The 17077-nt window shown below is 40.4% G+C and overlaps 1 protein-coding gene across 5 annotated transcripts in view; it reads right to left on the reverse strand.

The window, feature by feature from the left end:
- LOC104955149 (Kv channel-interacting protein 2) overlaps positions 1–17077 on the reverse strand; it is a 182767-nt gene that overhangs the window by 77846 nt on the left and 87844 nt on the right. For 2 of the 5 annotated variants that reach the window (XM_010782383.1, XM_010782378.1), the window contains exon 1: positions 2058–2340. The exons of the other annotated variants lie outside the window; for them this stretch is intronic. In XM_010782383.1, coding sequence (XP_010780685.1) covers positions 2058–2145 — 88 coding nt within the window. In that variant the 5' untranslated portion in view covers positions 2146–2340. Of the gene's footprint in view, positions 1–2057; positions 2341–17077 lie in introns of those variants that run through there. 5 annotated transcript variants of the gene reach the window in all.

The following is a 17077-nucleotide window of genomic DNA, read 5'->3' on the forward strand; positions in this document are numbered from 1 at the left end:
CGACACACACACACACACACACACACACACACACACACACACACACACACACACACACACACACACACACACACACACACACACACACACACACACACACACACACACACACTCAATAAATACTTCATTGAGTGGAGCCGGTAAAAGGGCTCAGGGACTGTGGTAGCTAGTCAGATGTCTGAACAGAATGGTTATTTTGCATACATTTCCCTGGGTGCTATTACAATTAAAACAAATTGTAAATTATTGATTTACTTTTTTTTTTAAAAGAAGAATGCCTATTTGTGGTCATGCTGCTCTGATGTTTGTATTCACAATGACCAGTTATTGTGTTGTCTTCATCTACTGGTATTATTCACAATGGCTATCAGAACTAACCTCCCATAGTATTTTGACTTGTCGTACTGTAAAGCAGTCAACTCAGGCACACAACCATTTTTGAGGAACATCATTCCTGTGATTTTAGTAGTTTCACCCAAGCACTACTTTTAATACCACAGCAAAGAAGTGCATTGGGCTTTTACTGCACCTTTAAACTGCATTTTTCATAATAATATCAACATAATTTTTTTTTTTTATTCAAGCCAATAACTATGCATTTTTAATATATATTTAATTACTACATTGCCACATTTTGGGATAAATACGTATATGTTTCACCGTCCAAACACAGGGACTGAATTGGTTATCATATCCAATGTTATTGTTTTGATACAATGTAAATGGATTATAAAGTGTGCGTGTGTGTGTGTGTGTGTGTGTGTGTGTGTGTGTGTGTGTGTGTGTGTGTGTGTGTGTGTGTGTGTGTGTGTGTGTGTGTGTGTGTGTGTGTGCTTGCTTGAGCAGGCCTCTATGCACACATGACCATTACCTGCTTTCAGAGCATGAACAAGAAGCCCTGCAGATGTCAAAGTCTGAGGAGATAACGAGGGGAAAAGCCGAGGTGGATGTGAGCGGCACGGATGTCAAATTAGCATTCACACACTGCTCCATTGACAAGGTCATCTAAACAAGGCTTTATCTCCACCTTCAAGGATCAAGTGGTGAGATTCAATAGAACCAGCCTACTCTGTTGTGTCGTCCCCAAGGCAAAATGAGCAGCTATCCAAAATCACTCAAAATGGGTGTAAAGCTTAGCAGCAGACTATCAGGCAGGGTCTTTCTAGCAAAGGACGCTTTATTCAATCAACACTAAGCTCAGAGTATGAGGGAAAAAAAGATGAAGACCTTCTAAGCATCAAGGAAAGATTTAGAAGGCGCTTATTCAACTTTTTTTCTTTTCTCAGCGCACACAGATTAGCATTATAAAGTTGTGTGTTAATGTACAGAGAGAGCTAGAGAGGAGGATGGGGGAGTTGATGTCATACTGAGCTATGACTGTAGGGCTGGATAAAAGGATGAGTGCCTTTCTCCCATTGAGAGTTGTTCAATGAAGGTGGAATGCCACTTGCTTCTAGAGGGTAATCTGTTTGACTACTACTAGATAGAGAGAAAAGGAGGAAGAGAGGAAGGGAGGGGGTCAAAATGCAGGGAAGAGTGAGCTCCTTCAACCCTAGGAGACTAATTCCCACTTTGCATACTGACCATTTCATTCTTATGCATAGGAACGGAGTAAAGTGACAAAAACATATACCCACAATCATACATACATACGAACACATTATGCAGAGGATAATGATGAAGCTGTTTGATATCTACGCTTTGTATGGTCTCTGAAGATGAAACGAAGCACTCAGACGTACTGTATACACACACACGTGCACATAATTGACATACACACACACACACACACACGCGCAAACCCTACTTGTGCAGTCACGCTCTTTGGAACAAATGTGCTTGTTTTGGTTTTATGCAAATAAGGAGGGCATCTGCTCTACCATCATTTAGATAGAAAAACAACTCAGCCATGGACACAGGACACCAAACCATCAGCAAATATTAGTAAGCCCTGATATAAACACAACAGACTCCAGTCACTTTGCTTCTGGACTGACGAAAAAACAACTCGGCCGTAAAAGCCCTGGGGGTGAAAGTGGAAGTTTATGGGTGCCTACCTTGAGTGAGTGTTCCCATGAGGAAGTGGTAGAAATAGCGAGCCACCTTGGTGAGCTGCCTCTTGCACCTTTTCCTGCACTGGCTCATCTTGGTGCAGCTGTGGTGGAGTGGAGGTGATGATAGTGATGACAGTGATGGTGTCAGCTAGTCTGCCGAGGGAAGCTCTCAAGGTAGGAGGAGGAACTGAGCACTGTAAGTGTATGAGTGTGTGTATGTGAAAGTCTGTTTGCGGCTGCCTCGCTTCTCCTCTTCACTCACCCCTACTCTTTCCTCCCTCTCCTGTCCTCCCCCTTCTCTCTCTCTCTCTCTCTCTCTCTCAGCTCTGCTCTTCTCTCCACCTGTAGGGCGCTGGCTGTCAATCAGCCAGCAACGCTCTGCCTCCTCCCTCTCACGTTCTGAGAAGCCCCTATCTGGCCTCTCATTGGCTGAGAGCGAAGTGTGCCGGAACATTACGGACAGGCGCACATGCAAGAGAGTGTGTGTGTGTGTGTGTGTGTGTGTGTGTGTGTGTGTGTGTGTGTGTGTGTGTGTGTGTGTGTGTGTGAGAAAGAGCAGTATACTACGAGCAGACTGGCTTGAGTGGCAGGTGGTGGTTATTCTCTCTAGCTGCACACTCCTACATCTTGTTGATGTTTTTCCTCCACTCGAAGCTCATAAATGAGACAGCTTCTGAGGGTGTGTGTGTGTGTGTGTGTGTGTGTGTGTGTGTGTGTGTGTGTGTGTGTGGTGTGTGTATGTTTGAGCCAGCAGGAGGTTCAGTAAAGTGACAGAGGAAACAAAGCAAACCCATTAATTAGCAGCACGCACCGTCCTTCTGTGTATATCCGTCTCTCGCCTGCTCATTAATGGTATTCATAACAGTGAGGAAAGAGAAGTAGAGGAGGCGGAGTGTAGGAGCAAAAGTGAAGCTACATGAAGAGACAGGTAGGGAGGTGGAGATGGGGCAAAAAGGGGAATACATAATTCATATATTTCACTCCTTTCTCCACTGTGGTACAACTTAAGAAGAGAGAAACAGCCTGACAGAGGAGAAAGAGAGAGGTTGTCGGACAAATACTGTCTCCAGCAGCTGATGAACGGATTATTTCTTGCCAGCAGAGAGGAAGGAGGAAAGAGAAGAGGGGGAAAGGAGGAGTATTTTGCTAATCGTGTGGCACTGAGAAAGAAAGGTTTTTATATAAAGTTGTCATCCTTATCAAAATGTCTAAATGTGACCACTAGTCACTTAACAAGGAAACACACTCCTCTTGTTTCCCCTGTTGCTGCATTATATTGTTTCTCCCTCACATTACCCTACTAAACGGCTTCCGCTCTACCTTTATCCTCGCTCCTTCTCCATGATGTGGAATTAAAAGTGATTACCGTTACCACAGCAACCCCTGACTCCATGGATTTTTCTGGTAGTCTGAGTGGCAGATGCACGCACACACACACACACACACACACATCTGTCAGTGTCTTAGGTCAAAGAGAAAATCTATCAAAAGTCAGGCAGATGCTTCCCCTAAACGTTCTTGTTTTCTTTCTACAAGCTCTGTACTCTCATTCTCATTACGGAGTCAAAGAAAAGGGTCAAAGTAAAGGTGAGTGTTTGACAGCGAGCTTTTCGGCACTCGATGCACCACTGTAAATCAGAGGAAAGAGCACTGACACAACCAAGAAACACAACAAGATTGTGAGCATGTGGGAGGCCAGATGGGAAAGGTTTTTCTGACTCAGTATGAGGATTAATCACTAATGAATAATGCTGAATCATGACTCCTTGGTTCAGGGATCTATAATGATTCAGGTTGGGATTAACTCCCATTTTATTTCAGCGTGAATGTAGGGATTAGCACATTCCTACGTTGCTTACTGCAGGTACAACTCTGCAATTTGTGAGTGGTTCCTATTGGAAACCTGTCAGTTCAGAGTGTCAATAATCATTAGGCATCATTCAATAACCATTAAGAATAAATGTCTTCCTGTAACCCACCAAGGAAATAACCCTTTGTTGTTTTATTGATATCTGTTGTGCCCCCCTCCTCCGGTGTTCACTGAACAACAAATAGCATACCATGCATTTTTCTATTTTATTTGATACCCTCTTCTAATGCTTCTATATACGATGGCTTGTTTCCTATAGGAATACCTCCACTACTGAGTTATTTAATGCAACCGGTGTTAGACTTTAGTTTGGGTGTTACAATTTCTGCATTTGCACACGGCCCTGACGCACAATGGGATTCATCATTATAAAAATACAGGTGTGGACCATTCTTCACTTTAAGAACATATGATGAATACATCTGACATTCTTAGGACTTTTCTCAAGCAAACAGTTAAGAGGAACTTAGGAAGAGGTGAATAAATGAGAAAACATTCTATATTAACATGACTACTTGTATGTGAGAGGCCTAATAGTGTTGATCACAAGAAATCTTGGCTGTATTGAGTTTAAGCTTATTTCTTTACAGGCTGCATCACTACATAATTCACTCTCAACCCCCTCATCGTTGTTTTTGGCCACAGCTAGCAGCTGTTTTTAGAGAAAAACCTCAGAAATCCATGCAGCTGTATTTGTCTGCTGCCTTCAGGCCCTGTCTTCATATACTGCCAGTATACTTCATATCTGACTCTGACAACATTTTATAGAATATTAGCTTATCCATACCGCATAGCTCAACACTTATAGCAGATTTAATAACATTTCCCCAGTGAGGAACACAATCTCAGATGACATTTATAGCCAAATATAAATGAAGTTGTAAAAACGCAAATTATACTCATAAAAGAGAAAAAATAATCCTAAAAAAGTCTATAGCAGTATTATAGACAATGAAGGAATAATCATATACGCATTTGAGTGATGCAAAAATACTTATTTCAACATTGATCACACACTAAAAAAACACAAGGTCACAATGTCGTTTGAGAAAGACAGTGAGAAGATCCATACACCTACTGAACTGAAGAAGAACTGAAGTGAAAGATTGAGTAATCAGTGCAGCATGAAGGATTACAGACTTGCAGTGTTGACAGTTATATCACTGTTAGGGACTCTGAACTGATCTTTGGTTTAAGCTGAATCCGTATGTCAGTCAGTCTTGATGATTCTGCCATTAGCACAATAACACCCGGCTAGATATTTATTAAAAAAAATTTAAAAAGTGGTGCATTTGTTTCAGTTCCTCCTCACAGTAGTCAGGCTATTTCAATGTGTTTTAAATAACAGTTTGTGTGACAGAGCTTTATGGTCAAACACCAGAACAGCTGCGTAATGAGCTGCAAGTAGGAACTATTGAGGGTGTTTACTTTACCAACTCATGTTACCAAATGTGTTAATATAAAATAATTTGAATATTTCGGGCTTTTTATATTTTAACATCATGTAACAAAAATGAAAGAAAATACAAAGTAACTATTCCACTAATTGTATAAAAGTTATGAATGCCTCTATAGTGGATTGCTCAAATGCACTGTTCATTCTAAAATGGCCCTACTTTAACAACACTGTTTAGGTTACTTGTGGAAATGTGGAAGTTGGAACATAATTTGGAAGTTCCAAAAAATTCCAAAAAATATCTGAAACAACCAACTTAGCGACAAACTTATGAGAAATGTAAACTTTAAAGTTTTTGACCATGATTGTGACTCAAATTTGAATTCAGAAGAAGTGTTGTCTACTCTCAAAATATCACCTGTCACTCAGACACATGTCTTCCTTCCAGTAAAGCTACATACTGTAACTAACACCAACATTTCAGCTCTGACACTGTGGGTGAGGTAAAACATGTCAGACCCTCTCACCCACATATTGGGTAGCCTGCAAAACTGATGTGCCGCCAGCAGAGCCAAGCAGACAGACAGACAGACAGACAGACAGAGGGGGTACAATTAGTGTCAGGATGAGCTGATGGTTACCAAGTATGAAAATTAAGATTTTTAACAGGAGGGTATGGGGGAGGGGATTAAAGGAGTGGAAGGAGGGGTGTCGCTGCTTCAGATAGACAGATCTGCATGTGTTGTTGTTTAAGAAACTTTGACACACGTCCAGGATTTGTACCAATACTCCCAAGCTGTGTGTGTGTGTGTGTGTGTGTGTGTGTGTGTGTGTGTGTGTGTGTGTGTGTGTGTCAAGTCTTTCCATCTAGGAGTGTGAGTCACCACCACCAAGATGTCCAGAGTGTGAATCCACACTGTAATCCATTAACAACTAACACCAAGAAACACAACAAAAACAAAGAGCACAACAGCTGACACGGAAAGCCCTTTTAGCACCAATTATCAGCTGACAATACCTTTTGTTATAAGTGTTGATGTTTTAATTGAGGCGTCAATAAAATGCCAGCAGCTCTTAATTGTGTTCATTCAAGGTCTTAAAATAGTGCCAGTCTCAAAATGTCAGTAACCAAAAAAGGGGGAAGTACAGACAGACAGGGAGAGAGTGATTGGATCCATCATTAAGGTGGAGACCCTGGAGGCCTCAGAGCTGTGACTGTCAGAAACATCATCAAGCACACTGGATATCTGGGTCTTTTCTGGCAGGTCAACTGGAGGATCAATCTACACGACTGTCAGATTGACCTCACCTGCTTCCCCCTTTTCTTTTTCTAAACTAAGGTTTGTCAGCTGCAGAGGGAAAATGTTATGAAAGATCACATTTGTGAGTTTCGCAGAACGTCATAAGGATTTTTTTCCAGATTTGGCACTGTGCAGCAGTCTGTGCAGGCTGCCATATGAGCACAAATGCACACAGGAATGTTGGAGGGCAGATGTGACACTGACACTCCACTCAAGTCAAGTGTCTGGCAAAAACACGTGCACATACACACACATTTGTTTTTAATACTATTTATGTGGCAGGCAAAGACACCAGCTGGTGAAACCCACTCAACAGTCTATTCACTGTGAGCATGTGACTTAGAGAGAAGACAGAAAGGGAGGAGCGAGAAAGAGGCACAGGTGGAAGCACTCGGCTTCAGGGATGATCAGTTAAGCCTTAAAGTTATCACAGAGCTCAGACCAACGCCTGCTCCATTTTTTTGTTTGCCCTCTGAAGAGTTGTAAAATACAAGCAAGTGGGGATTGGACGTGGATTATAAAACAGCATGTATATGAAAGTTCACATTTACAGTGTGCAAGTTTGACAAAAGACAATCTGTGTGAGCTCAGGTAGTGATTTAAAGCTGCTGATTGTGCTGGTTTAAAGATAGAGGTCAAATTAATAAGGAGTGCTTCTTAATTCAAACATCCAGTAATAAAGTGATCTAAATAAAAGCATTTGCCAACTTGAATTGAGGTGTCAAGACTTCCCACTTTCGCAAAGAATCCTGTTTTCTTTTATGTTTTATGTGTAAACTAAATAATGATGTTCTTCCCTTCACCTCATATAAACACAGATTTCAGATACTGAAGTTAATATCTTAAACATGTCATCTGATAAACATTCATCTTACATTATTTTAGACATGCACATAAATCCACCCTAACACTGTTTTTCCCTCTCACAGAATATCACTTACTGTAGTCCCACTTGTATATTAGATTTGTAGATTTCTATGATAGCATCATTCGATTCAAATGAACATGAAAGCAGATGTTGGGGATGTCACACATTTACAGTGAAACAGAAAATAATGGAGGGTAAATAAATAGCTGAATGATAAAGGCAATCATCCGTATCCATGGGGACGTTTTCTGCTGAGGAGATTGCGTCCAACATTTTACCTATTTGTACCCTCTCCTTTGATGTGCTGTGAGAGTTCTGACTTTATATGGAATAACACTCCATAGTGAAGATAAAGCGGTGGGGTTCAAATGAAAAAAACATCAACACGATTTTGCCTATAATTGAAGGTTTACAACAGATAATCCAGATTGTTGGAAAGTGTAAATGATGATTTTCTCCAAAAAAAACGTACTTCACACTTTTAAAAACCTATAATGTACTTATATGATATTATGCAGATCTATAAACAAATATCAAAAGGATAGGTCCAAGAATCGAAACGCTCACCTAGATGAAGTCTATGAATAATTGATAAACACAACCCAAACATCACCCAAAGATGAACTGACAAGGATGGCAAACAACAATAAACAAACACAGTTGAATAAGGTAATAAGAGAGCACTTACAGTCTCCATGTCTCATCCGTATTGATAATTAACAGAAACATACTGTTTAACCATAAATGAAATAGTTTATATTATTTATTTATAACTGTATTTCTATGGAATAAGCTCCATGGCGCTGCTGCCATCTGCAGGCAAAAAGCAAAGCCACGTCTCCAGGAGCAGGCATCGCCCCGAGGGCAAACAGATGGACTGTGAGAGCACAGGGGGAAATAAACATGTGCAAAACTTCACAAACACACTCATTTACATTCAACTTTACTGGAGTCCACATAGGAAAGAGGAGGTGTTAATGAAGCTGAAACTCTAAGTGACTAATGATGCATGACTCTTCCAGCTGGGAGAGAAATGTGACTATAACACTTCAACTTAATTACTAATAAATATTCCTTGAAAGCTGTTCTAAAGATAGGAAACTATGGATTGGAACATAATTAGTTTGTGTATATGTGTGTGTGTGTGTGTGTGTGTGTGTGTGTGTGTGTATATATGAACAAATTTGCCCATGCGTGATATTTAGTCATCTACTGTATGGATTAAAATGCTAGTCAGTACAGACCTGATATTTCTTTTCTCCATCCCAGCAGTGACCACTAGTGGACAACATTTGAAAGGCAGAGAAGTATGTTCAGAAAACAGCAAGAGTATGACAATAAAAGTAGTAAAGTCCCCACCAAGCAAAGCCATAAATATTCTGATATACCCTTACCGTAGGTTAGCTTATGATCTGAAATCTCCTAGTTTAGATTTGCAGGTAGAACTCCACCAGAACACGTTTCTTTTTCCTTTTCCTTTGAGTGTCTGCATTCACTGCAAAACTTAAAATACAAACCATATTTAAACACATACTTCAGATGACAGAAGGCCAGAAAAGGCGACTGGCACTCCATATTAAAAACGAAGAGAGTGGTGTTCACTGTTGTGTCCAGAGACTCAAGCAGTTGGCTGTACTAAACAGTGTGGACCAGTAGAGGGCAGCTACAGACCATTAAACACAGCTACTATAACTCTCCCTCAAAGTAAGACATTTGTTTCTTCCTGCATTTTAGGAGACTTGCCCAGTATAATGCCCTGTAAGCTCATAACAAAGCAGGAAAATACATATCATATTATACATGCCAATACATTATACATTGAACCAATGCATTTCCTAAACTCTGCATTAATTATGAAGTGGGAAATGTTGGCACCCGTATAAATTATGAATCAAGTAGAACAAATTGTTTTATGTATTGGTAACTTCCTACCAAGCTCGGCAAAGCAATTATTTGGGCTGACTTTCCTTCGATTCATGTCTGGCACCAGTTTATGCCCGTCTGATTTGATATACAGTTCATTATTCCGTCTGCAGAAAATATAGCAACAGTGTAATTGAACCACTAGGAGAGTTGGAGGGTAAATGCAAAGATATTTCATGGTCTGTACCACCAATAGCTATGTTTTTTTCTTTTTCAGATTTAAGGATCAGACTTCTGCTTTGGTGTTTGCACTGGGCATCACATTGGTCTGTCAATCTGTATCCGTTCAGCATTGTGATGGTGAACACAAGCTGAAAGGTCATGAGAGGACATGATGTGGTCAGGGATTCATACAGAGGAGGAGCTATCAGATAATACCGGATTTAATTCAGTGGGATAAAAACCTGTCGCTCTTGTACAAATTCATCTTTGGCCTCATTTTTGTAAATAGGAACATAACAACACATAAGTCTCAAGCCATGACTCTCTACATTAAAGCTACACAGACACTGTCTCTCCTATTGTTCTAGGATTGTATTCCCAGTGGGAGTTCCTTAAGACTCCTTTGGATAAAGCCAGGGATGAAGCAAGCACTGTGTGAAGGATGAAGGAAGGAATTGGGCAAAGACCCGGAGGAGACAAGACTGACAAATGAACAGTGGGAGATTAGAAGAATGGATCACTGGGCCAAGAGGCCTACAAGTAACCCACAGGGGAGATTGTGTGGCATTTACACTGTTTTTATAACCAGCAGAGGTTACAAAAGAGCAGCAACAAATCACACGCTGCTACCAGCACTTCCTTGAAGGCATCACACATTCTGCGAGTGACAAAAGGTCTCTGATATTCCTTAAATGTCGACGTAAACTCTTGCCATCACGTTGCCTTTTTACATCCTGCTCCACTCCTGTTTACATGTTTTCTTCTAAGTCATGACGCTCTGCATTTCCTCTGAAGCCTATGTCTCCTTTCTTCTCGCTGTCACACCCAACCTCAGGCTGCTTGACTGCTGCCCCCCCCCCCCTTCACTGCCTCTCTCCCTGCCTGTCTGAAAGCAGGCAGCAGGTGTTTAGTGACTCCCAGATCAGAGAGCCTCGGAGGGAGACGGAGCCCCTCTGAGCCAGGCTGCCTGTGTAGGAGGAGGAGAGAAAATCTATGCTTCCATTTTCGAGTGTGTCTGCGCTCAGCCCACAACCACACCAGTTCAATGTGTGCATGTGTCTTATCCATGTTAAATGTTCCTGTGCTTCTCTTAAGCACTTAGAGAGCAGTGCTCTTTTTCAAGAGTCATGTGAGCAACTTGCTGCTGAGTTGAGGGGCCACTAGAGAGAGGCTGTGTGGGTACACACATGCATCGACTGAGATAAGAGAGGGAGTTAAAGAAAAACTTAAAACAGCATGGCTTTCAACTTGTGGCTGGATGAATTTGGAGTTTCCTTTGTTCTGTTTGTTGTGTTAGGCATTTGTCTGACATGGTGCTCATAGTTGATAGGATAAGTGCACCTTTCATTTGTAAGAAAAAAAGGAAAATAAAAACTGCATCAGCAGATTTGTTTCCTTTTAATAATAAAAAGAAACTGTCATGTTAAAATACTTAACCTGTTTACGCCCCTTCATTGCATGAATGTGCTTGCTTTACAATGTTTGCTCACCATACATGTTTTACTCTGCTATTTTCTGCACCCCCAAAACGTACAACTTCTATGTTTACACTTGTCAAAAAAAGAAAGAGGAAGCATTGTACTATAGATGGAAACCAGTAAAACCAGTCAAATATGGAGCTGCAGATGTTGAAAGAGGCCGACAATATGGTCTGTTTTTTCTGCAGTACTACACTTCCCAACTACTATTAAGTATTATAGTTAAGGATTGGTCTTTTGAGAGCAACCATGTGGTAAATCGGATGATGGAATTACAAACAGCTGGTGAACATTTCTGACATGCCAAAATCCATCTGATCATACATTAGACAACAGGGTTATGTAATTTCAGCAGAAATCTGATCCATTTCTAAAATTAATTTCATTCGGGTTTAAATCTGGAGCTGCTTCGCCCTCTGCTGGTGAGTTTAGATTTTTATTAATGAATGAGCAGAAAAGGGTTTAGGATACCGTTTAAGTTGACATGGACCACACATCCCTGGTTGAGGCATGGAATTGTCCTAAACCCTTTTTGGTGCCCATGTCTTCAATTTGTGTGTTTCCTCTTCACTGCCAGCCTCTGTTAGCTTCATGGCTTCTTGTGAGCTATTAACCAGGGGCTCAGTATGGCGAGTGTGATGAGGACAGCTGCTGGGTTAAACAGCCCATCTGTATCTAAATGATATAATCAGTTGTAATGGAACAGGGACCCATCAGTCCCATTGCTGTCAACCATCAGAGGACAAGGGGTCACCTTCAGTGTGATTTAGGCGCGCTCCATCTGATAGGAGAGAATCGCCTGTGCAACTTCCATATTTGTGTATGGGAGTGTGTGTCTGTGTGTGTGTGTGTGTGTGTGTGTGTGTGTGTGTGTGTGATTTGTATCAGCTATGGATACGGTGTCAGGAGTGTCGTTTGTCTTTCAACGAGCTTCAAGCTACTTTCAGATCAAGTTCTTTGTTGTGGCACAGAGATTTGAAACTTGAAGAGTCCATTATGCGAGAGTTTACAGAATGGCTCATACTCATGACAGAGACTGCCTTTGAGATTATGATCGCCAGGGTAAATAACGTCCCAAGCAAAATTAGGGAATAGGCTATGGCACATCTTCTTGGCCTATACTAAAGTTGCTTCGTCTTAGCGAGGGTACAGGGTACTATGTAACGAAGTCTATCTGTATATGTATATATGTATATGCTATATATGTTGTAAATGTGTATTTATGCGTTGCTTTATATGTGTATATGTATAGGCATGTGTATGTGTAAGAAGTATTGGGGTGCCGGAGGGTTGTTTTTGCATGCCTTTAAGTTGTATCCCTTTGGTTTTGTTTATATTTGTTCTGCATTGATGTATATAATGTGAAAAATGTAATACAAATCTTAATGACAACAAAAACAGAAGAAAATATATAATTGGACCTTTCACAATGAGGGAATATTTCATCAAAAAGTTTCTCTGGAAAGGTTATACAGTTATGAGAGCATGCTGAGCCTGAGCATGGTTAGTGTCTTCACCAAGAGTCCACATTAATATCAAAACAGGCCCTAATCAAAGGCTCGTACCTACACCTTCTCAGCTTACTAACATAGGACACCTTAAAACAATGAAAAAAATGAATATACCACAAACTTCTTGACAGCTTCTCCATTTGCGCTCATGTTACACGTCTTATGAGCCTGATTTGATCCCCACTAAGAGCACTAATAGCAGCTTTGATCATGATCAGTGCAGTACTTACACTACACTCTCATAATGTAATCCCTCACTTCTCTCGACACCATCTACAGATTTCTTAAGGAGCTCTCTCTCCGTCTGTCTCTCCAGCAGGGCTGCAGCTGAATTTTCCACCCCGCTCTCAACTACATTTTTAGAGCTCACTCGCCCACTCTTGCTTCTTAAGTGCCTCCACTGGTGGTTATTTCTGCTGGAAGGTGGTGTATGTGTGTGTGCACGGACATACCTCTGTATAATGATACTGGAACAGGGTAACAGAGATCCTGGATAGTAAAGCAATGGAAAATAGTTTTTCCTTGTTGCTGTTTCTCTCCAGATGTGGGCAGGGAGCCAGGGGTTAACCAGGGTGAACACATCCACTATAACAACACAGTGATGAAAGACCAGACACTCTGCAGCATTCAGACCTGACAATGTAAACACAAACTCACACTACACAGACAAACTTCTTTCAGAGGATAACAAATTATGCTAAGAATTGTATCGATTCGTAGAGGACTCACAACTCTCTGCCTGTAAGTTCTCTCCAAACAAGCTCCTCGATCCTCCATCATAGTAAACACAGCTGTTATGTACAGTAAGACACAGAGGACAGAGGGTATGTGTGTACATGGGGGGGCGAATGCTAATGTGAGCATTTGTGTACAGTTATCGCATGAGTGTGTACTTGTCCGTGTGTTTGTGTAAACGAACATTAGCTCAGTAGAGAGAAGCTCTACTTGGCTGAATTCACACAATCACCCAAAGGCTCATGGGAAATCAGTGGGCGGACAGGTATGGATCGGTGACAGGACGAGGAGGAGGAGGAGGGCGGGTAGGTTGGATTGGGTTCACTCTCTAACACACTTTAACGCTCTCGTTCTCTCTCAGGGAATCTTCATCTTCTTCTCTTCAACATAACTGTACCTGTGCTGAGTGGTTAAAAGGGGAACATTCAATACTTACACAACTCTCCAAACACCTGAGCTTATTATTATCTGTACAAACTTTGGGTAAACAGCCAAACTCATTTTCCTCTATTCGGATTATAGGGATAACAATGTTTGAACAAAATAAGAAAAACTCTAGAAGGTTACTGTCAGATTCTCAATGTTAGTTTGAACATTAAAACATAACAGAAAATACTGTATTTTTACACTGAAAAGCAAATAAAAGATCCTTGATTTAAATGTCTGATTCAGATTTGTATTTATTGCCGCTGTCAAGTTAAACATGGTGTAATTGCAAAAAGTTGAATCTTCATAAAAAGGTTCGTTATAGACCCCAACAAATATTGTATATCAATGCCACAATTTAAGCAGTGACATATGGACCAATTTTATTCCGGAGTCCTTTCATTTTCTTCAGTCATAAAATGGTTCAAAATGGTGATTGTCAGACCTCTATTAAAACTGAAACACACTGCTAATTGGTTTTGAAATGAATATGACACATAATTGTGATTTACAGTCTCAATCATTTCAAAATAATGTAATGCTGCAGGGAATAATATGAAGAGTCATAATGATTAGCATCAGCACTTAACAATTCAACAAAACTGAGTTTGACAAGGTCAACAATAGGGAATTAATTGATCAATTCAATAATTGGTTCCTGCATGTGCTGTATTGAATAGTTTTTTCTCCCATGTTATTGTGTTCTCCCTTTCTGTCAGCACTGCCTTCATGCCTTCTTTCTGCATTTCTCTTCCAGTTTTCTTCTGAATTATGAACCATATACTCTCTCTCCTGCTGCTCGCCCTTTTTTCTTTTTTTCTGGCCCGGTGACAGATGAGAGGAAGCAGCATGAGGCGAGGCATGCAGGGCAGCAGGGAAGAAAAAAGAAACTCTTGAAACTTCACAACTTTCCTTTATCTATAATGCAGGGCACAGTGTGGCCCTACGACTTAAACGCAGCATGTTCTGCCCCTTATTCCAAAGCGTCACTGTGAAGCACTCCTCTGTGGAACTGTTTTAATTCCCAAACTTTTCCAAAAGGTACTTTTCACTGGCAAAAAGTCTTGGTTTTAACATCTAGCTCTAAAAACAATGCTTTTAGGTTTCTACTGCCTTATTTCATTTATCCATCCCTCTCTTATTGATCTCTGCCATCCAATGTTGTCTGTTACACCCACTATATGTGACTCAATCTCTTTCTCCGGTCCTTTTTCTTGGTTTGGAGGGACTGACAAGGTAGGTTACACGAAGACCAAAAGGCAATGGTAGGAACAAAGAAAGAAAAGCAATTAAAGAAAGAGTTTCCAACTGACAGGACAAAACAGACACACTGACAAAGAGCTGCAGAGACGAATTCTGCAGTAAATTACTCACACAAGTTTAGCAAGATGTTTCTTCCCTGTTGCCTCTTTAGTTCCTAGATTATTTTCTAGTAGTCACAATAACACCTGTTCATACAAACAGAGGATGTTAAAGGGGTCTTAGCATAGATAGATGATGGTTTGTTTTCCTGTTTGCGTATCGGCACATTGCCTCTGGGGAAAAACAAATATTCTGACAGTCTCCAAACAAGGACGGATAAGGAGAGCCGCCACTGCTATTTCTGTATACTGCTGAGGTGACATGTTGATTTAAAGGGATTGCCAAGGACAGATGACCTCAGCCCCAAGTCACTCCATGATATTGGTTTACAGTACATAGTATAGATGATGGATTGCCATTACATTAGGTATGGATCTTCATTGTTTTCAGACTTACCGATTTGGTGACCTCTGACTTTTCCTCTATAGCACCATCCTAGTATTTTGGGTGAAATGTCTTGACTAAACAATCAGGATATTTGCTCCACACATTATTCTTCCCTAAGATTGAATTTGAAAGACTTTGGTTATACCTGGCATTTTAATGTACGTAGTTCCATCAGTGGTAACACTTAAATTAGTCCAACACTTTGGTCAAAGCCCTAATAACCTTTAAACTAATGGCATTTCCTTCTGCTAATCAAAATCTCCAACAATCGAAGTCTATATCTTTGTCCAACCAACAGTGTACAAGCATTATATATACACTTTGCTATTAAATTACTGAGAAAAAGCTACAAACCCTAACAGCTGAGGAATTGATTGATTACTTAAATGATGACTCAAGTCTCAGTAGTATCAGATCTACTTTCTGTAACTTAAAAAAGCAATATATTGACTATATTTTTAAACTCTAGTAATTTAAATATATTCATTCATCACATACATTTGTTTGGTTAGATTGATTAAATGTGATTCAATGAATTTCGATCACAAAGATGATGTGTTGGGGTGTGTACTAGCTAGTTTTAGTTTGATTGTGTGATTCAAGCACAATATTTTTAAAGACAGAAATAAACAGCTTTTGCAGTCTAGAGTAATGGTTAGCAGGTTGGACCAACAAACTGGATCAGACCATGAGTGGGGGTGTGTTTATATCTGTGTGATGGAATTTGTGTTTGTGCGTTGCTCATAAATCCTGAAAGAAGTTTCCATTATTTCCTGTTCCTCTCGTACGAGGTAAGTTATATCCAAACAGTCATATGTCCGAGCCAATACACTGACATTGCAACCAAAAACACACATCAAACACAGTGTGGGTCATAAAGGAGAAATGACAGCAAATAAAGCTCAATAGAGGGAGTAAGTGTCATTCCTCTGACCGTGAGTGCTACTGATGTACAAATAATGTCCTCTTGTTGTGAATGACTCTTTTCCATATCTATATATGCTGTAGAGTAAGAGTCTACATGAGTTGTTTTAACAAGGCGAAGTTGTTATTACAGTGCAAAGTGTATATTATTGTCACTCTTAAATCAAAGAAACTGACTCTTGACAAGTCCAAAGCTCAGATTCCTCAAAAGTTCTTTGTATGCGGTTTTCTATTTAAATGTAGCTAAAGCTTATAATTTAAAAAGCAGCAGAGAAATTATATTCCAGCATAGAGACCATTTAGCCACCTACTGTACTCTGTGTGTGCGGGACAGAGTTTCTCAGACTTCGCCGTCTCGTTACCTCGGAGATCAATCCCCGTTGAGAAGCTTTCTGTAAAGCAAGCCTGCAGTAGTGCTGTGTAGGAGGTGAGGGAAATGATGTGACAAAACACACCAGCTGTGCTTTACCAGAGGCGTTCTGAAAGATCCAGGTAATATGTGAAATACCTTTGCATGATGCCATCACAATACATTAACCGCATTTAATTTGGTCTTAATTTACATTATTTAATTTCATACTCTGTTCTTGTACTATCCCATATTCTATTGACATGTATACAGTATTAGGGTGATCCTTAAAATTGAAAGTCGGAAAGTCTAAGCTCCAACCCCCAGAATT

Source organism: Notothenia coriiceps, unplaced genomic scaffold (genome assembly GCF_000735185.1).
Source record: "Notothenia coriiceps isolate Sejong01 unplaced genomic scaffold, NC01 NC01_scaffold00024667, whole genome shotgun sequence".
In the NCBI taxonomy this organism is placed as follows: domain Eukaryota; kingdom Metazoa; phylum Chordata; class Actinopteri; order Perciformes; family Nototheniidae; genus Notothenia; species Notothenia coriiceps.